Source organism: Mustelus asterias, chromosome 15 (assembly GCF_964213995.1).
Source record: "Mustelus asterias chromosome 15, sMusAst1.hap1.1, whole genome shotgun sequence".
In the NCBI taxonomy this organism is placed as follows: domain Eukaryota; kingdom Metazoa; phylum Chordata; class Chondrichthyes; order Carcharhiniformes; family Triakidae; genus Mustelus; species Mustelus asterias.
This window is the reverse complement of record NC_135815.1, coordinates 58751488-58766220: the sequence shown is the minus strand read 5'-3', so window position 1 is coordinate 58766220 and position 14733 is coordinate 58751488. Positions and strand designations below refer to the sequence as shown.

At 43.4% G+C, this 14733-nt stretch overlaps 1 protein-coding gene across 2 annotated transcripts in view; it reads right to left on the bottom strand.

Moving 5' to 3' along the window:
* ipcef1 (interaction protein for cytohesin exchange factors 1) overlaps window positions 1-14221 on the bottom strand; it is a 138006-nt gene extending 123785 nt beyond the window's left edge. The window contains exon 1 of one of the 2 annotated variants that reach the window (XM_078229950.1): window positions 13948-14221. In XM_078229950.1, the coding sequence (XP_078086076.1) occupies window positions 13948-13980 (33 nt within the window). In that variant the 5' untranslated portion in view covers window positions 13981-14221. The remainder of the gene's footprint in view (window positions 1-13947) is intronic. The other variant, XM_078229949.1, reaches the window with a different exon arrangement.
* Window positions 14222-14733: the final 512 nt, after the last annotated feature.

The window sequence follows — 14733 nt, the reverse complement described above, 5'->3', positions numbered from 1 at the left end:
GGGGGATGGGGGGCTGTTGCTCAGCAGGGTGTCGGATTTGCAGCATGGACCTAGGTCTACCACTGACCTCGGGTCTTTTGGATGCTGCTGGGTCCTAGTGCACTCAGCACTCTGCCAGCTGAAGTATGTGCAAAAAGCCCTTGCAAATTGGACTGCTGCAGCCTCTGAATGTTTCAAGGATGGGTGGGTGGGTGGAGTAATGGGGGGGGGTCCACCGCCACTCTGCATGAGATCAGTGGGGGTGGGGGGGGGGAAAGAGGGGGTCCACTGCCACACTGCCCGAGGTCAGTGGGGAAGGGGGGGAGATCTGCTGCCACTCTGCCCAAGATCAGTGGGGGAAAAGGGAGTCTGCTGCCGTTCTGCCCGAGATCAGTAGGGGGGGGGTCTGCTGTCACTCTGCCCAGGATTAGTTGGGGGGGGGGGGGGGATGGGGGCCCGCTGCCACTCAGCCTGAGATCAGTGGGGGGGTAAAGGGGGAGGTCTGCGGCCATTCTGCCTGAGATCAGTGGGGGGGACGGAAAGGGGGAGTCTGCTGTCACTCTGTCCAAGATCAGTGTGGGGGGGGGGACAGAGGAGGGAAGGACGCCCGCTGCCACTCTGCCTGAGATCAGTGGGGGAAGGGGGGGGTGTCTGCTGCCATTCTGCCGGAGGTCAGTAGGGAGGGAGAAAGGGGGGATCCGCTGCCACTCTGCCCGAGATCAGTGGGGAGGGGGAGGGATGGAGGGGGTTCTGCTGCCACTCAGCCTGAGATCAGTGGGGGGAGGGGGGGGGGGGAGAGGGGGGGGAAGAGGAGGAGGAGGAGGGAAGGAGGCCCGCTGCCACAGATCAGTGGGGGGGGAGAAGGGGGTAGGCTGCCACTCGGCTCAAGATCAGTGGGGGGGGGGGGGAGGAGGGGGTCCACTCCCACTCTGCGTGAGATCAGTGGGGGGGGGGTCCGCTGCCATTCTGCAGAGATCAGTGGGAAGGGGGGATGGGATCACGATCGGTCTGGGTGGCGGGGGTGTGAATAAGGGGGTCAGTAATGTTGTGGAGGTGGGGCAATGTCTGTGGGGGCCAGGGGGAGGCATTTTCCGGCCCGGGAGGGATGTGGCAGGGGAGCAGCATTCTATCATTTTTTTTTCTGCGCATGTGCAGTTGTGGGCTCCGATAGGAGCAGCAGGGTTTCGGGTGTGTTAAACCCCGCCCACAAGCTTGTGCAGCGCGATTCAGAATCGCTGATATTTTTGCAGGCAGAGTGTGTATGGGGGCGCCTGAGAACGGATCTAAAAGTCAGATCTGAAACACTCCCAGTTTCAAATCCGCCCAACACTTAGAATCAAAATGGGAACATAGGACCCTAACTTCCAAATAAATTACTATTTGATTATAAATATTTTTTTAAATAGTCTTCTACTTCCGGTAAATTTAGAGTAATTTTACATTATTTTACAACAATAAATTAATCAGCAAATCAAAGAGAGGTGGATATATTTATAAAGCACCTTTTAACACCTTGGAACTTCCCAAAGCTTTTTTGCAGCTAATGAGATTAGCTGTGATCTTATTGACTAAGCGGAGTAGGCTCGAGGGGTCGAGTGGCCTACTCCTGCTCCTAATTTGTATGTTATATGTAATCAAGTATTCTTGAAGTGGAGTTACTGTTATAATGTAGGAAATTAAGTTGAGCATACTGGAAGAATCAAGACAAAGAATAAAGAAGTATACAATTAAATGGTTCTGAAGAAACAAAGATAATGTCCTCTATTAAAAAGTAAAGGAGTTTTTCTAACGCTTCAAAATCAGGGACAAGGAGTACTTTTGACATCCGTGGGGAAAGAGGCTCCAATCTCACTCTTAGCACTAGATAATAAATAAGCACAAAACTGCTCAGCGCTGACTCTCATTTGGAGTCGTGTGACATTACAACAATTGAAATGTAGCATACCCAGCTGAATGACTGAGAAATATAGACCAGGATCTGCTCAGTTTTGGCCTCTGATTTTAGCTAAGAGAGTTGTTTAATTACCACAACTGGCCTAATTTTATTTGGATTGTTGGAAGAGGAAAATTCTCTTGGGATTCCTGATTCTAATCGTTATCCAGTGATGATCTGCTGGAAGTGCCCAAGTGGACAAAGAGGAAAAGGTAACATCGAGCTCAATCAAGATGCTTCCCACCCACTCTTTCCCCCACTCAACCTCCAATGATTGCCAGCTCTGTTTCAATGTATTTCTGGAGGGTTGCCTCATGACCCTCCCACCTCCTATGTTCCCTCGCTAAAACCTTCACCTCCTTTCTAAAGTGCAGTGCCCAGAATTGGGCACAATACTCCAGTTGAGCTGACACACCAGTGTTTCGAAAGGTTCATCGTAACTTCCTTGTTCTTCTACTCTATGCCTCTAATCCCTGGGTGCCATATGCCTTTTTAGTCATGTTCTCAACTTGCCATACCACCATCAATATGTGCACATGTACCAAGTCTTCCTGTTCCTGCAACTTCCTTAGAATTGTACCCTTTAGTTTATATTGCTTCTCCTCGCTTATCTTAACTGAAATGTATCACTTCACATTTCTCTGCCTTAAATTTTACTTGCCTGTCCATTTCACCAACCTGTTTTCTTGATGTCACAATTATTTGCACACTGCAATTCCAAGCTTTGTGTCATTTGCAAATCTGGTGCCCTGTACATCCAAGTCTGAGTCAATATACACAGAGAAGCAATGATTTGCATACGTATCACTTGGGAATATCACTGTCTACCTTCCTCCTGTCTGAAAAATAACCGTTCTGATCTTCAGGTCGTCGTTGGCCTCTGGTATAGTACCAGAAGATTGGAGGTTAGCGAATGTTGTCCCATTGTTTAAGAAGGGGAACAGAGACTTCCCCGGGAATTATAGACCGGTGAGTCTCACTTCTGTTGTCGGCAAGATGTTGGAAAAAATTATAAGGGATAGGATTTATAGTTATTTGGAGAGTAATGAATTGATAGGTGATAGTCAGCATGGTTTTGTGGCAGGTAGGTCGTGCCTTACTAACCTTATTGAGTTTTTTGAGAAAGTGACCAAGGAGGTGGATGGGGGCAAGGCAGTGGACGTGGTATATATGGATTTTAGTAAGGCGTTTGATAAGGTTCACCATGGTAGGCTTCTGCAGAAAATGCAGATGTATGGGATTGGGGGTGATCTAGGAAATTGGATCAGGAATTGGCTAGCGGATAGGAAACAGAGGGTGGTGGTTGATAGTAAATATTCATCATGGAGTGCGGTTACAAGTGGTGTACCTCAGGGATCTGTTTTGGGGCCACTGCTGTTTGTAATATTTATTAATGATCTGGATGAGGGTATAGTTGGGTGGATTAGCAAATTTGCTGATGACACCAAAGTCGGTGGTGTGGTAGACAGTGAGGAAGGGTGTCGTAGTTTGCAGGAAGACTTAGACAGGTTGCAAAGTTGGGCCGAGAGGTGGCGGATGGAGTTTAATGCGGAGAAGTGTGAGGTAATTCACTTTGGTAGGAATAACAGATGTGTTGAGTATAGGGCTAACGGGAGGACTTTGAATAGTGTGGAGGAGCAGAGGGATCTAGGTGTATGTGTGCATAGATCCCTGAAAGTTGGGAATCAAGTAGATAAGGTTGTTAAGAAGGCATATGGTGTCTTGGCGTTTATTGGTAGGGGGATTGAATTTAGGAGTCGTAGCGTTATGTTGCAACTGTACACAACTCTGGTGCGGCCGCACTTGGAGTACTGTGTGCAGTTCTGGTCCCCACATTACAGGAAGGATGTGGAGGCTTTGGAGAGGGTGCAGAGGAGGTTTACCAGGATGTTGCCTGGTATGGAGGGGAGATCCTATGAGGAGAGGCTGAGGGATTTGGGATTGTTTTCGCTGGAAAGGCGGCGGCTAAGAGGGGATCTTATTGAAACATATAAGATGATTAGAGGTTTAGATAGGGTGGATAGTGATAGCCTTTTTCCTCTGATGGAGAAATCCAGCACGAGGGGGCATGGCTTTAAATTGAGGGGGGGTAGTTATAGAACCGATGTCAGGGGTAGGTTCTTTACCCAGAGGGTGGTGAGGGATTGGAATGCCCTGCCAGCATCAGTAGTAAATGCGCCTAGTTTGGGGGCGTTTAAGAGATCCGTAGATAGGTTCATGGACGAAAAGAAATTGGTTTAGGTTGGAGGGTCACAGTTTTTTTTTTTAACTGGTCGGTGCAACATCGTGGGCCGAAGGGCCTGTTCTGCGCTGTAATGTTCTATGTTCTATGTTCTATGTTCTATGTTCTCCATTTCCTGTCACCCAGCCAGCTTCGTATCTGTGCGGCCACGGTCCCCCATTATTATTGCTCCATAGTTCCTGTATCTCTCGAAATTCTCGGTAAATTTGTTCCTCTACATCTTTCCCACTAGCTGATGGCCAACAGAACAAACACAATTGGGTAATAGCACTGCCCTCATTTCTTAACTCAACCAAAATTCTGCTGCCTTTGACCACTCTCTTCACCATCCAATCAAACTCTGCTCCTTTCTAACTCTACAGCAGGCTTGCTAAAGATTTTGTGACTGTGACTCATTTTGAAGCTTGAAAATTGCCGTGAGGGGCATGGGGGTGGGGGGGGCAGGTTGGAGGCGAGTTGTAAGGTCAGGTAGAGCTGAGAGACCTGGAATGGGAGCATTCAGAGAGCAGAGTGTCAAGAAAAGAGCAAAGGGGCGTTGTGAGAGCAGGGACAGGGGAAATTGAGAGAATGGTTGGGGGGAGGGGGGGTTGTTGGTGAGCAAGGGGAGTTGTAATACAGGCAATGTTTAGAATTTTCACAAACTATTTTGCAGCCTCTGTTGGAGGCAGCAAATTTCATTTAGTCGCACCCACCAGACCTAGCGCAAGAAAAAAGAATTGTGTGCCTTATGACAAGGGACTCAGAGCTGACCTCGAGTGCTCAGAGTTTTTATTCTGCAGTCTTCATTGCTGGCGGGGAGGAGACGGCTCTCGCTGCCCCAATTGCTGATCACACCACCCCACTGCGAGTCACGATCCGCTTTTTGGGAACCACTGTACTGCACCCGAGTTTACAGTCTCATATCAAGTTAATTTAAATCATCCCAAACTGCAGGAACAAAACAAGACAATGGGTCCACCCCTGTTGAAGTGGAACACATCTGGTTCATACAGCTTCCATCTCGCTCAGAACTGGTCCCAAAGTCCTCATAATCCAAAGCCCTTCTTCCTGCACAATCTCTCCAGTCATTTGAAATTTCCTATTTCTGTATTTGTTAGCATGTAGCACCAGGAGCAATCCACAGACCTACACCTTTAAGGTTCTGCTTTGCAATAACCTTTTTAGCTCTCGAAAATCTCCCTGCTTGAGCTCATTCCTCTTTCTACCTATGTCATTAGTACTTATATCCACAGCAATTGTTAGCCCTTTGCCCTAAAGAATGGTCTGTAGCACTGTGACCCAGGTATTAGGGAGGCAATATAAAATCCTGGAATCATGTCTAACACACAGAAAGGCTGGTCTACTCTCTGAACCATCTCCCTCCTCCTTAAGGTATTATTCCCTAAGTGGGCATTGGTGACAATGGATGTCCATTGGATTGGCCTATGATTATATGTAGTAAAGTGTTGCAGTGGCCGTCTGTGGTCTGGCTGACCAGGAAACTCTCCTGCTCTTTCTACTTGTTATCACTCTAATAGGAAGATTTACAGGCAACCATTTACAAGTGCCAAGTTCAAAATTCATCAAGTCCCTGAAGTGGAACTTGAACCCAGAGGGTCTGGCCCCGAGGTATGGATGCTACCACTGTGCGTCAAGACCTCCATCACCTCCCACTGCCCAACCCCACATTATAGAAACTGCTATTATTATTATTTTCCCCAAGTTCTTCCTACCCTTCTATATAGAAACAAACACTGGATCCTCATTGATGGTGTTTTTTAAAAGAGGAAAATAAGTAGAATTCAGAACACATTCTTCTTCGCTCCTCTTAGGCAATCAACTGCAGCGACATCTGAATTCCCGGAGAGGATTAGGATGCAATCAACCACCCAGAGCCACACAGTAGGGCACGCACCCATTACAGGGGGAATAGGGAAAATTTTGACTTTCATGATCGGTTTCACTCCAGGGAACAGCTGCAGGAAGACGTGTGGATGAAGTGCTAATCCATAAGGTAAAAGATTCCGAGGGTCTGGGACTCGGCCACTACTTTAATAAACTTAAGAAAATGGTTCTCTTTAGTACTGAAATAGTGAATTGTTCAGGTGTATTTTGTAGAATTGTACTCTAACAAAAATGAAATCATGCCTTCAAATTGAAAAGGACATTAGCAAAGGGGAGAGAAACAAAAGAAGAGAATCAGTTGAGACAACAAAGTGAGAGGCTGGATTCCAGCCAATGCTTGAGCAATAGTTTAGGGTGGTTGAGTCTTAGGAAGAGGAAGAGAGAAGTGTTCATCTCACAATACAACAGGAAGGTTGAATAACAGGTTTGCTTTCATTGCCTCATGATGACGCACATAGTACAACAGTTGTGACTCAACCATCTCATGAAATGCCTCTCTCTGTGGCCACGTCTTCCTCCTACTCAGTGGCATCCTACAAAGTAAGGGTAGTGGACAATTTTTTAAAGTTTTATTAGTGTCACAAGTAGGCTCATATTAACACTGCATTGAAGTTACTGTGAAAATCACCTAGTTGCACACTCCAGTTCCTGTTCGGGTACACTGAGGGAGAATTTAGCATGGCCAATGCACCTAACCAGCACGTCTTTCAGACTGTGGGAGGAAACCGGAGCACCCAGAGGAAACCCACGCAGACACAGGGACAACACGCAGACTCCACACAGAGACCCAAGCTGGGAATCGAACCCAGGTCCCTGGGAGGCAGCAGTTCTAGTCACTGTGCCAATGTGCCGCCCCAGACAATGGGCTCTATCCTGCATCAGATCACAAAACAAAATCCTTTGTTTTAAATTGGAATTTATAGCTAGAGTAATGCATTTGATTTGATTTATTGTCAAAAGTATTAACATAGTGAAAAGTATTGTTTTTTGCACGCTCTACAGACAAAACATATTGTTCATAGAGAAGGAAAGGAGAGAGTGCAGAATGTAGTGTTACAGTCATAGCTAGGGTGTAGAGAAAGATCAGCTTAATGCAAGGTAAGTCCATTCAAAAGTCTGACAGCAGCAGAGAAGAAGCTGTTCGAGTCAGTTGGTACGTGACCTCAGACTTTTGTATCTTTTTCCTGAAGGAAGAAGGTGGAAGAGAGAATGTCCGGGGTGCATGGGGTCCTTAATTATGCTGGCTGCTTTGCTGAGGCAGCGGGAAGTGTAGACAGAGTCGATGAATGGGAGGCTGGTTTTACACACAATCGAGCTGGATGCTGAAGACATGAATTGGGAGCCAATGTAGTTCAGCAAGTGCAGAGATGACGGATGATCAGAATTTGGTGCAAGTCAGGACACAGGAGTAATGTCTCAGAGGCTGAGGATACAGCATTACATATACTGTTGACAGAATAACTGCCAGTCTTGGGGTGCAAGGGAGAAAATGACCCACCCCTGCAAACAAAACCTGAAGTAGCTCGAGTATATCTGATCACCAAAATCACATGAGCAACCTCTGCATCAAAATTGAAAAGGTCATTCATTCAAGCCTCGCACCAAAGATAAGTACATAATCTAGACTGACAACGCAGTGAGGGAGTGCTGCACTGTTGGAGGTGCCACCTTTCATACAAGATACTTAACTATCTGTCTTCTAAGGATGATTTACATGACACTATTTAAAAAGCAGCAGTGGAGTGCTCTGGTCAATATTTATATCTCAACATCACAATGGTGGAGTTCTTCGAAAATGTGACTAAACACATTGACGAAGGGAAGGCGGTAGATGTGGTTTATATGGATTTTAGCAAGGCGTTCGATAAGGTCCCCCATGCAAGGCTTCTAGAAAAAGTGAGAGGGCATGGGATCCAAGGGGCTGCTGCCCGGTGGATCCAGAACTGGCTTGCCCAAAGGAAGGCAGAGAGTGGGTATAGATGGGTCTTTTTCTAAATGGAGGTCGGTCACCAGTGGTGTGCCCCAGGGATCTGTTCTGGGACCCTTGCTGTTTGTCATTTTCATAAATGATCTGGATGAGGAAGCGGAGGGATGGGTTGGTAAGTTTGCTGACGACACGAAGGTTGGTGGGGTTGTGGATAGTCTGGAGGGATGTCAGAAGTTACAGAGGGACATAGATAGGATGCAAGACTGGGCGGACAAGTAGCAGATGGACTTCAATCCAGATAAATGCGTCGTGGTCCATTTTGGTAGGTCAAGTGGGATGAAGGCGTACAATATAAAGGGAAAGACTCTTAGTACTGTAGAGGATCAGAAGGACCTTGGGGTCCGGGTCCATAGGACTCTAAAATCGGCCCCACAGGTGGAGGAGGTGGTTAAGAAGGCGTATGGTGTGCTGGCCTTTATCAATCGAGGGATTGAGTTTAGGAGTCCGGGGATAATGATGCAGCTATATAAGACCCTCGTCAGACCCCACTTGGAGTACTGTGCTCAGTTCTGGTCGCCTCACTATAGGGAGGATGTGGAAAAGATTGAAAGGGTGCAGAGGAGATTTACAAGGACGTTGCCTGGATTGAGTGGCATGCCTTATGAGGATAGGCTGAGGGAGCTCGGTCTTTTCTCCTTGGAGAGACGAAGGATGAGAGGAGACCTAATAGAGGTGTATAAGATGTTGAGAGGCATAGATCGGGTGGACTCTGAGGCTTTTTCACAGGGTGGAAATGTCTGCTACGAGAGGACACATGTTTAGGGTGCTGGGGGGTAGGTACAGGGGAGATGTTAGGGGTAAGTTTTTCACAGAGGGTGGTGGGCGAGTGGAATCGGCTGCCGTCAGTGGTGGTGGAGGCGAACTCAATAGGGTCTTTTAAGAGACTCCTGGATGAGTACATGGAGCTTAATAGGATGGAGGGTTATAGGTAGGTCTAGAAGGTAGGGATGTGTTCGGCACAACTTGTGGGCCGAAGGGCCTGTTTGTGCTGTAGTTTTTCCATGTTTCTATGTGATTACCTGGTCATATATTTTCTTTCTGTTTGTGAAACTTGCTGGCTGCCAGTTTGCTGACGTTTCAACACTGACTATGCTTGAAAAGTATTCCATGCATTGTAAAACATTTGGGAGCATGCTGGTCATGAGGGATGGTGGATGAGTCATGAGTTGTATCATGGTCATGAGGGATGCTCTAAAATACAAGTCATCCTCATTTGCTACTGTTACCTTACTTATACAAAGTCCTGCTCACCAGTTGGCTGGTGCTTACTGATCTACATTGGATTCTGGTCCACTAAATTCTCATCCTGGTGTTCAAATCCCACCGTGGTCTCACCCCTCTCCATCTCTGCAACTCCTCCAGCTCTACATTCCACTGGCCAATCCACACTCCTCCAACTCTGACCTCTTGTACATCTCCTATTACCTTCACTCTATCATCACTGACTGTGATATCAACCACCTAAACTTAAACTCTGGAATTACCACTCCAAACCTCAGAGCCTCACCATTTATCTGTCCTTCTTCAAGATGCTACTTGAAACTCATCACTTTGACTAAGAATTTGGACACTATTCCTAACGTCCCCTTGGTTGTCATTTTTGGTCTGATTACACTCCTTCTTGGAATGTTTCATTAAGTTAAATGTGTATTATAGGATGTTGTCAAAGAAGAAATGGAATTCATTATTTGTCAACTGCTGCAATCAGTACATAAGAGTCATGTGGGCATAAATTCCTAAAGGCTATTTCAGGCCATACCTTTAAGTATCATTCAAAACAGCAATTGACAACTACCATCTTTTCTGGTGATGAATATAATTATTGTAATTACTAGGCTGTTGAGAAAGAACTGGGGGCATCCTTCAAAGAGGCTGTCATCTGTTCAAAGGTATAGGAAGAATGTTTATTAAAGTTCATTTAATATTCCTACACTACATTAAATGACATCCCGATGAGACACTACTTCCTTCAAAAAAATCTTGGGTTAATCACCATTTGTCCGGTTACATTTTAAAAAAAAATCTAAGTACTCTTCCATTTTGGGTCACATACTGATTCCATTAATTTTCCTAATGTTGAAACAAGGATGTTGTGTCTGTAATTGCCCAGTACGGTTTACCAGTTATTTTGAACATATAATTACATTTGCTGCTTCCACTTCATGGAAGTACCTACGCAAGTTTCTTCCAAAGGTTTTAAAAATTCCAATCATCTGGTATTTAGAGAAACCCAGACGTTTCATCCTGGACTGTGTTGCACAGGTTATGAAGCAAACACATTTTAAAATGCTAGCTCCATTCTGAGTTGTAGGCTAAACGCAAAGTTCCCAAACTAAATTTAACTCAACGTATGCTTAGGAGCTCATATTCGCTTTTAGCCAAATAATGAATTCAATTTTTCACTCCTGTCCTTTAACCTCATTACTCACTATGAGCAATGCATTAGAAGTTCCAAGAAAATACATTAAAATCCATGTATCAATGTCCCCAGATGTTCCATTCCAGAGACAGATTTTGAAACTGGTGAAAAGCAATCAATGCTCACTGCAGAAACCAGAAACATTCCAGTCAATACAACAATTTAGCTCTTAAAGAATCTCAAGCTGCAGTCACACAGGAAATAGACATTCTGGCTTTAAATGATCAGGCCACCCTGAATAACATGAATGTTTCATTAACAAATAGGCTTTTTGATCTTAAAAAGAGACAACTTTACCAGCAAAAATGCATTGTTTTGATTTGATTTGTCACATATATTAGTGTTCAGTGCAAAGTATTATTTCTTGCGTGCTGTACAAACAAGGTATACTGTACATAGAAGGAAAGGATAGAGTTCAGAATGTGCGACAGTCATTGCTAGGATGTGGAGAAAGGTCAACTTAATAAGAGGTAGGTTCATTCAAAAGTCTGGTGGCAGCAGGGAAGATGCTGTCTCAAGTCGGTTGGTATGTGTCCTTAGACTATTGTATCTTTTTCCCGATGGAAGGAGGTAGAAGAGAGTATGTCCGGGGTCCTTGATTATGCTGGCTGCTTTTCCGAGGCAGCAGGAAGTGTAGACAGAGTCAATGGGTGGGAAGCTGGTTTGCGTGATGGACTAACTTTCATTCACGATTCTTGGTAGTTTTTTGTGGTTTTGGACAGAGCAGGAGCCATACCAGGCTGTGATACAACGAGTAAGAATGCTTTCTATGGTGCATCTGTAGAAGTTGGTGAGTGTGGTAGAGGACATGCCAGATTTCCTTAGCCTCCTGAGAAAGTAGAGGCATTGTTGGGCTTTCTTAACTATAGCAGCAGCGCGGACGGACTGGGACAGGTTATTGGTTATCAGGACACGTAGAAACTTGAAGTGCTTGACCATTTCCACTTCATTCCCATTGATGAAGACAGGGGCCATATCCTCCACTATGCTTCCTGAAGTCAATTACTATCTCCTTTTGTTTTGTTGACATTGAGGGAGAGATTATTGTCATTGTACCAGTTCACCAGATTTTCTATCTCTTTCCTGTACTCTGTCTCATCATTGTTTTTTTGCAATACATGGTTTAACACTTCTGGTCAAAAGGATCTGTAGTCCTACTACCAAACAAAAAGAATGCAAAATTAACTGTATGATTCTCCAGTATCTATTTTCCAGTAGCACGGACAGTGGCTGGAGTGCTGGCAACAATACCGTGTCTCATTCCAGTGATGCTGGATTACTTCATCGTGGCTGTTTTTTATACAATACTTGCATTTCCAAGGTGCAACTGAAGAGAATAATTAAGGATATAATGTGGCAATGAGAGTAAACTAAGAACAGAACATGTGCAAAATCCACCTTTTTCTATAATGCAGCGGTTGTATCATATTCACTGTTACTAAGGGAAAACATTAAGAAACACACAATAAAATTATGGTTATTCAGTGACAACAATATGGACTTGTACAGGTGTGTCATGTTTTTAGCTATTTTACTCAAATGTTTTAACATGACGATAGATTGGAAAGAGGAATATAAATGCAATATATTTGAAATTTTAAAAAGCTTTTGACAGAGTACATGAGAAGCAAGACCTCTGGATCGAAATGTAAACTGCTGCAATTACTAGAGGAAGAGTTGAAAGACAGAACGTTTCCTGCATTGTCAGGATGTAGTTTGTGTGCGCCCCTTGGGTGTCTATTTGGAAAATGAGACATAAACAGTTTAGATAATGGCAATAGAGGAAAAGTCATTAATAATTGATACCAAATTTGTAGCATTAGTAAGAAAAAAGGATGACGGGAGCAGAAAAGGTTACGAGAGAGAGACCGACTGAACTGAACAAAAATTCAGTCTTTGAAAGGAAGTAAATGTGAAGAAATTATTTCCATTTGTTGGTGATTTGAGTAACAACTGTTGTAGGTGAGGGACATATTCCAGAAGCATAAAAAGGGAACAAGTTTAAAATAATTTTTAATGCAAAGGATTATTAGAAAATAGAATATATTATCACAAATGGCTAATTGAGGTAATTCAACTAGATATATAAAAACATTGAACACCAGTAAGGATATGTGAAAGGCACGTAAGTATATCAGCTTTGCCATAGAACTAACAGTGACACAATTACAATGGGCTCCTTCTGTGTACGTTTTTATAATTCTAATTAAAACAACATTTTTTGAGCTATTCCAAAATATGTTCCAAAGACATTTAATACAGAAGCAAAAGAAAAACAGTTGAATGTTGTTTTCTTTAGTTTTATGATTTCAGCATGAACAGTGAACTTCCAAACAACACAAATATTTGATATTATAGGCTATTTTTAAAAAGTATCTAACGTCTTCTTGCTCAAAATATTGTATTTAATGCTTAACATTGTTGGAAATACAGCATGATCTGTAAAGTAAAATATGTTTAAAATATTTTGAAAAACAAGGAACTGTAACTTAGTTTGTGCGTTTTATTTGATTTAATACAAAAATAACGGCTGATTTATATTGTAGTTGGAAGCAATAAGCTAGCACTGGGCAGAGAGAGAGACGGCCAGAGACTGAGATTCACAGACAATACAAAATTTAAATTTAGCACACCAGGCTTGTATTTTGTTATAAATGTATTGAAGAAGAGGTCAGTCATTGGTTTGGAATCTGAAATGTACAAATATTTCAGCACTCCTTTCAGGCTGGGCTGTGTTAGAAACAGTTACTTGGGGATGGATTCTGAGCATTGACCTTACAGGACTAGAGTTAAATAGCTGTGCTCCAGACCAGAGACTAAAAACAAACAACAGCATGGAAAATCGACAAGTGATCATATCTGTGGATGCGAGCATGTGCCTCTTTGTGTGTGTGTGTACACACATTTAAGATTATGAAAAAGAATTTGTTTTTGTCAAAAGGAACACATTCATATTGTTAAAAGGGAAGTGAATATGATACAACCGCCACATAACAGAAAAAGGTGGGTTTTGCGTATGTTTTGTTCTTAGTTTACTTTTGTTGCCACATTATATCCTTAAATATTTAATTCCCTTCAGTTGCACGTATTGTATTAAAAAAACCCACAATGAAGTAATATTCCAGCATCACTGGAATGAGACATGGTATTGTTGTCAGCACTCCTATCATTGTCCGTGCTGCTCGAAAATAAATACTGGAGAATCATACAGTTAATTCTGCATGGAAGGAGAAGAAATGACTTTACATAGACTGTGATCAGGCTGTCTTGAACCAGCAGCTTTAATACAAAATGCAATGAGGGCCTCGCCTAGTTGCCTAACAAGTTCACAAAGCATCCACTTTAAGCTTGAGAGAGTATACTTCCCTTTAAATGTTTGACTTGATGTACAAGGCAAATCAGGCTATGAAATCAAGTGTTAAACTGAGATTACATGAATGAATCGAAGTATTTCACAAAACTAGCTTTTATAGTAAATCCCTGGTATGAAATTTAACACTTACCCCAGACTGTTGAAGACTTTTCATGCCCCACATTGTGTATTTTCACCAGAAAATGAAGTTACAAGGTTTGATCCATAATAGTTCCTCCTGAAAATTGAACATTTTCTGTGTAGTAGTCCAACTGGGGTAATAGGAAGTCACCTCATGGCCCCCACACAAATATATACAATCCCTGATGCACTGAAACATGAAGCAGCTCAGTCCCAGTTTGCATTTCTAACAGCTGGTACTTCACAGGGATGTATTCACCACAACACTACTTCTCTTTACTGATGCTATGGAAATAGTGCATTGTACCATGTGGCTAATGGCAATCTGAGTGGTTATCTTCGATGAGCTGTTGCAAATCAGGAAGTAGAAAAAGCTATTAAGACTATTGAGAAGCAAGGTAATTTGTAGCACAAGTGGTGACATATCCTCAAGCATCCACTTCCCTATCAGTACTTATTGAATTCGCTTGCACCTATGTTGCACTTTGCAAAATAACGTTTTCTGTGAAATGTAGAACTTAACGTAATTTTTACAGGAAACAACATGGCACATTAAAAACTTTTGCTGTGGCCTTGAATAGTTTTTGTGCTTGTTTATGTGCAATGTTGTACAGAAAAATAATTAAAACTTTATCATCACAATTGGAAATTGAGCTGAGGTGCTTTGGGGGAGTATGCCAATTTGTACTGTGATCGATGGATGCTATTAGCAGGCCCAATGGTCACTCATTCAAAAAGTTTCTCTGTTGGAGGTGGGAAAAATCTGCTTATCCAGTAATAGGTTTGGTGCTGCTCA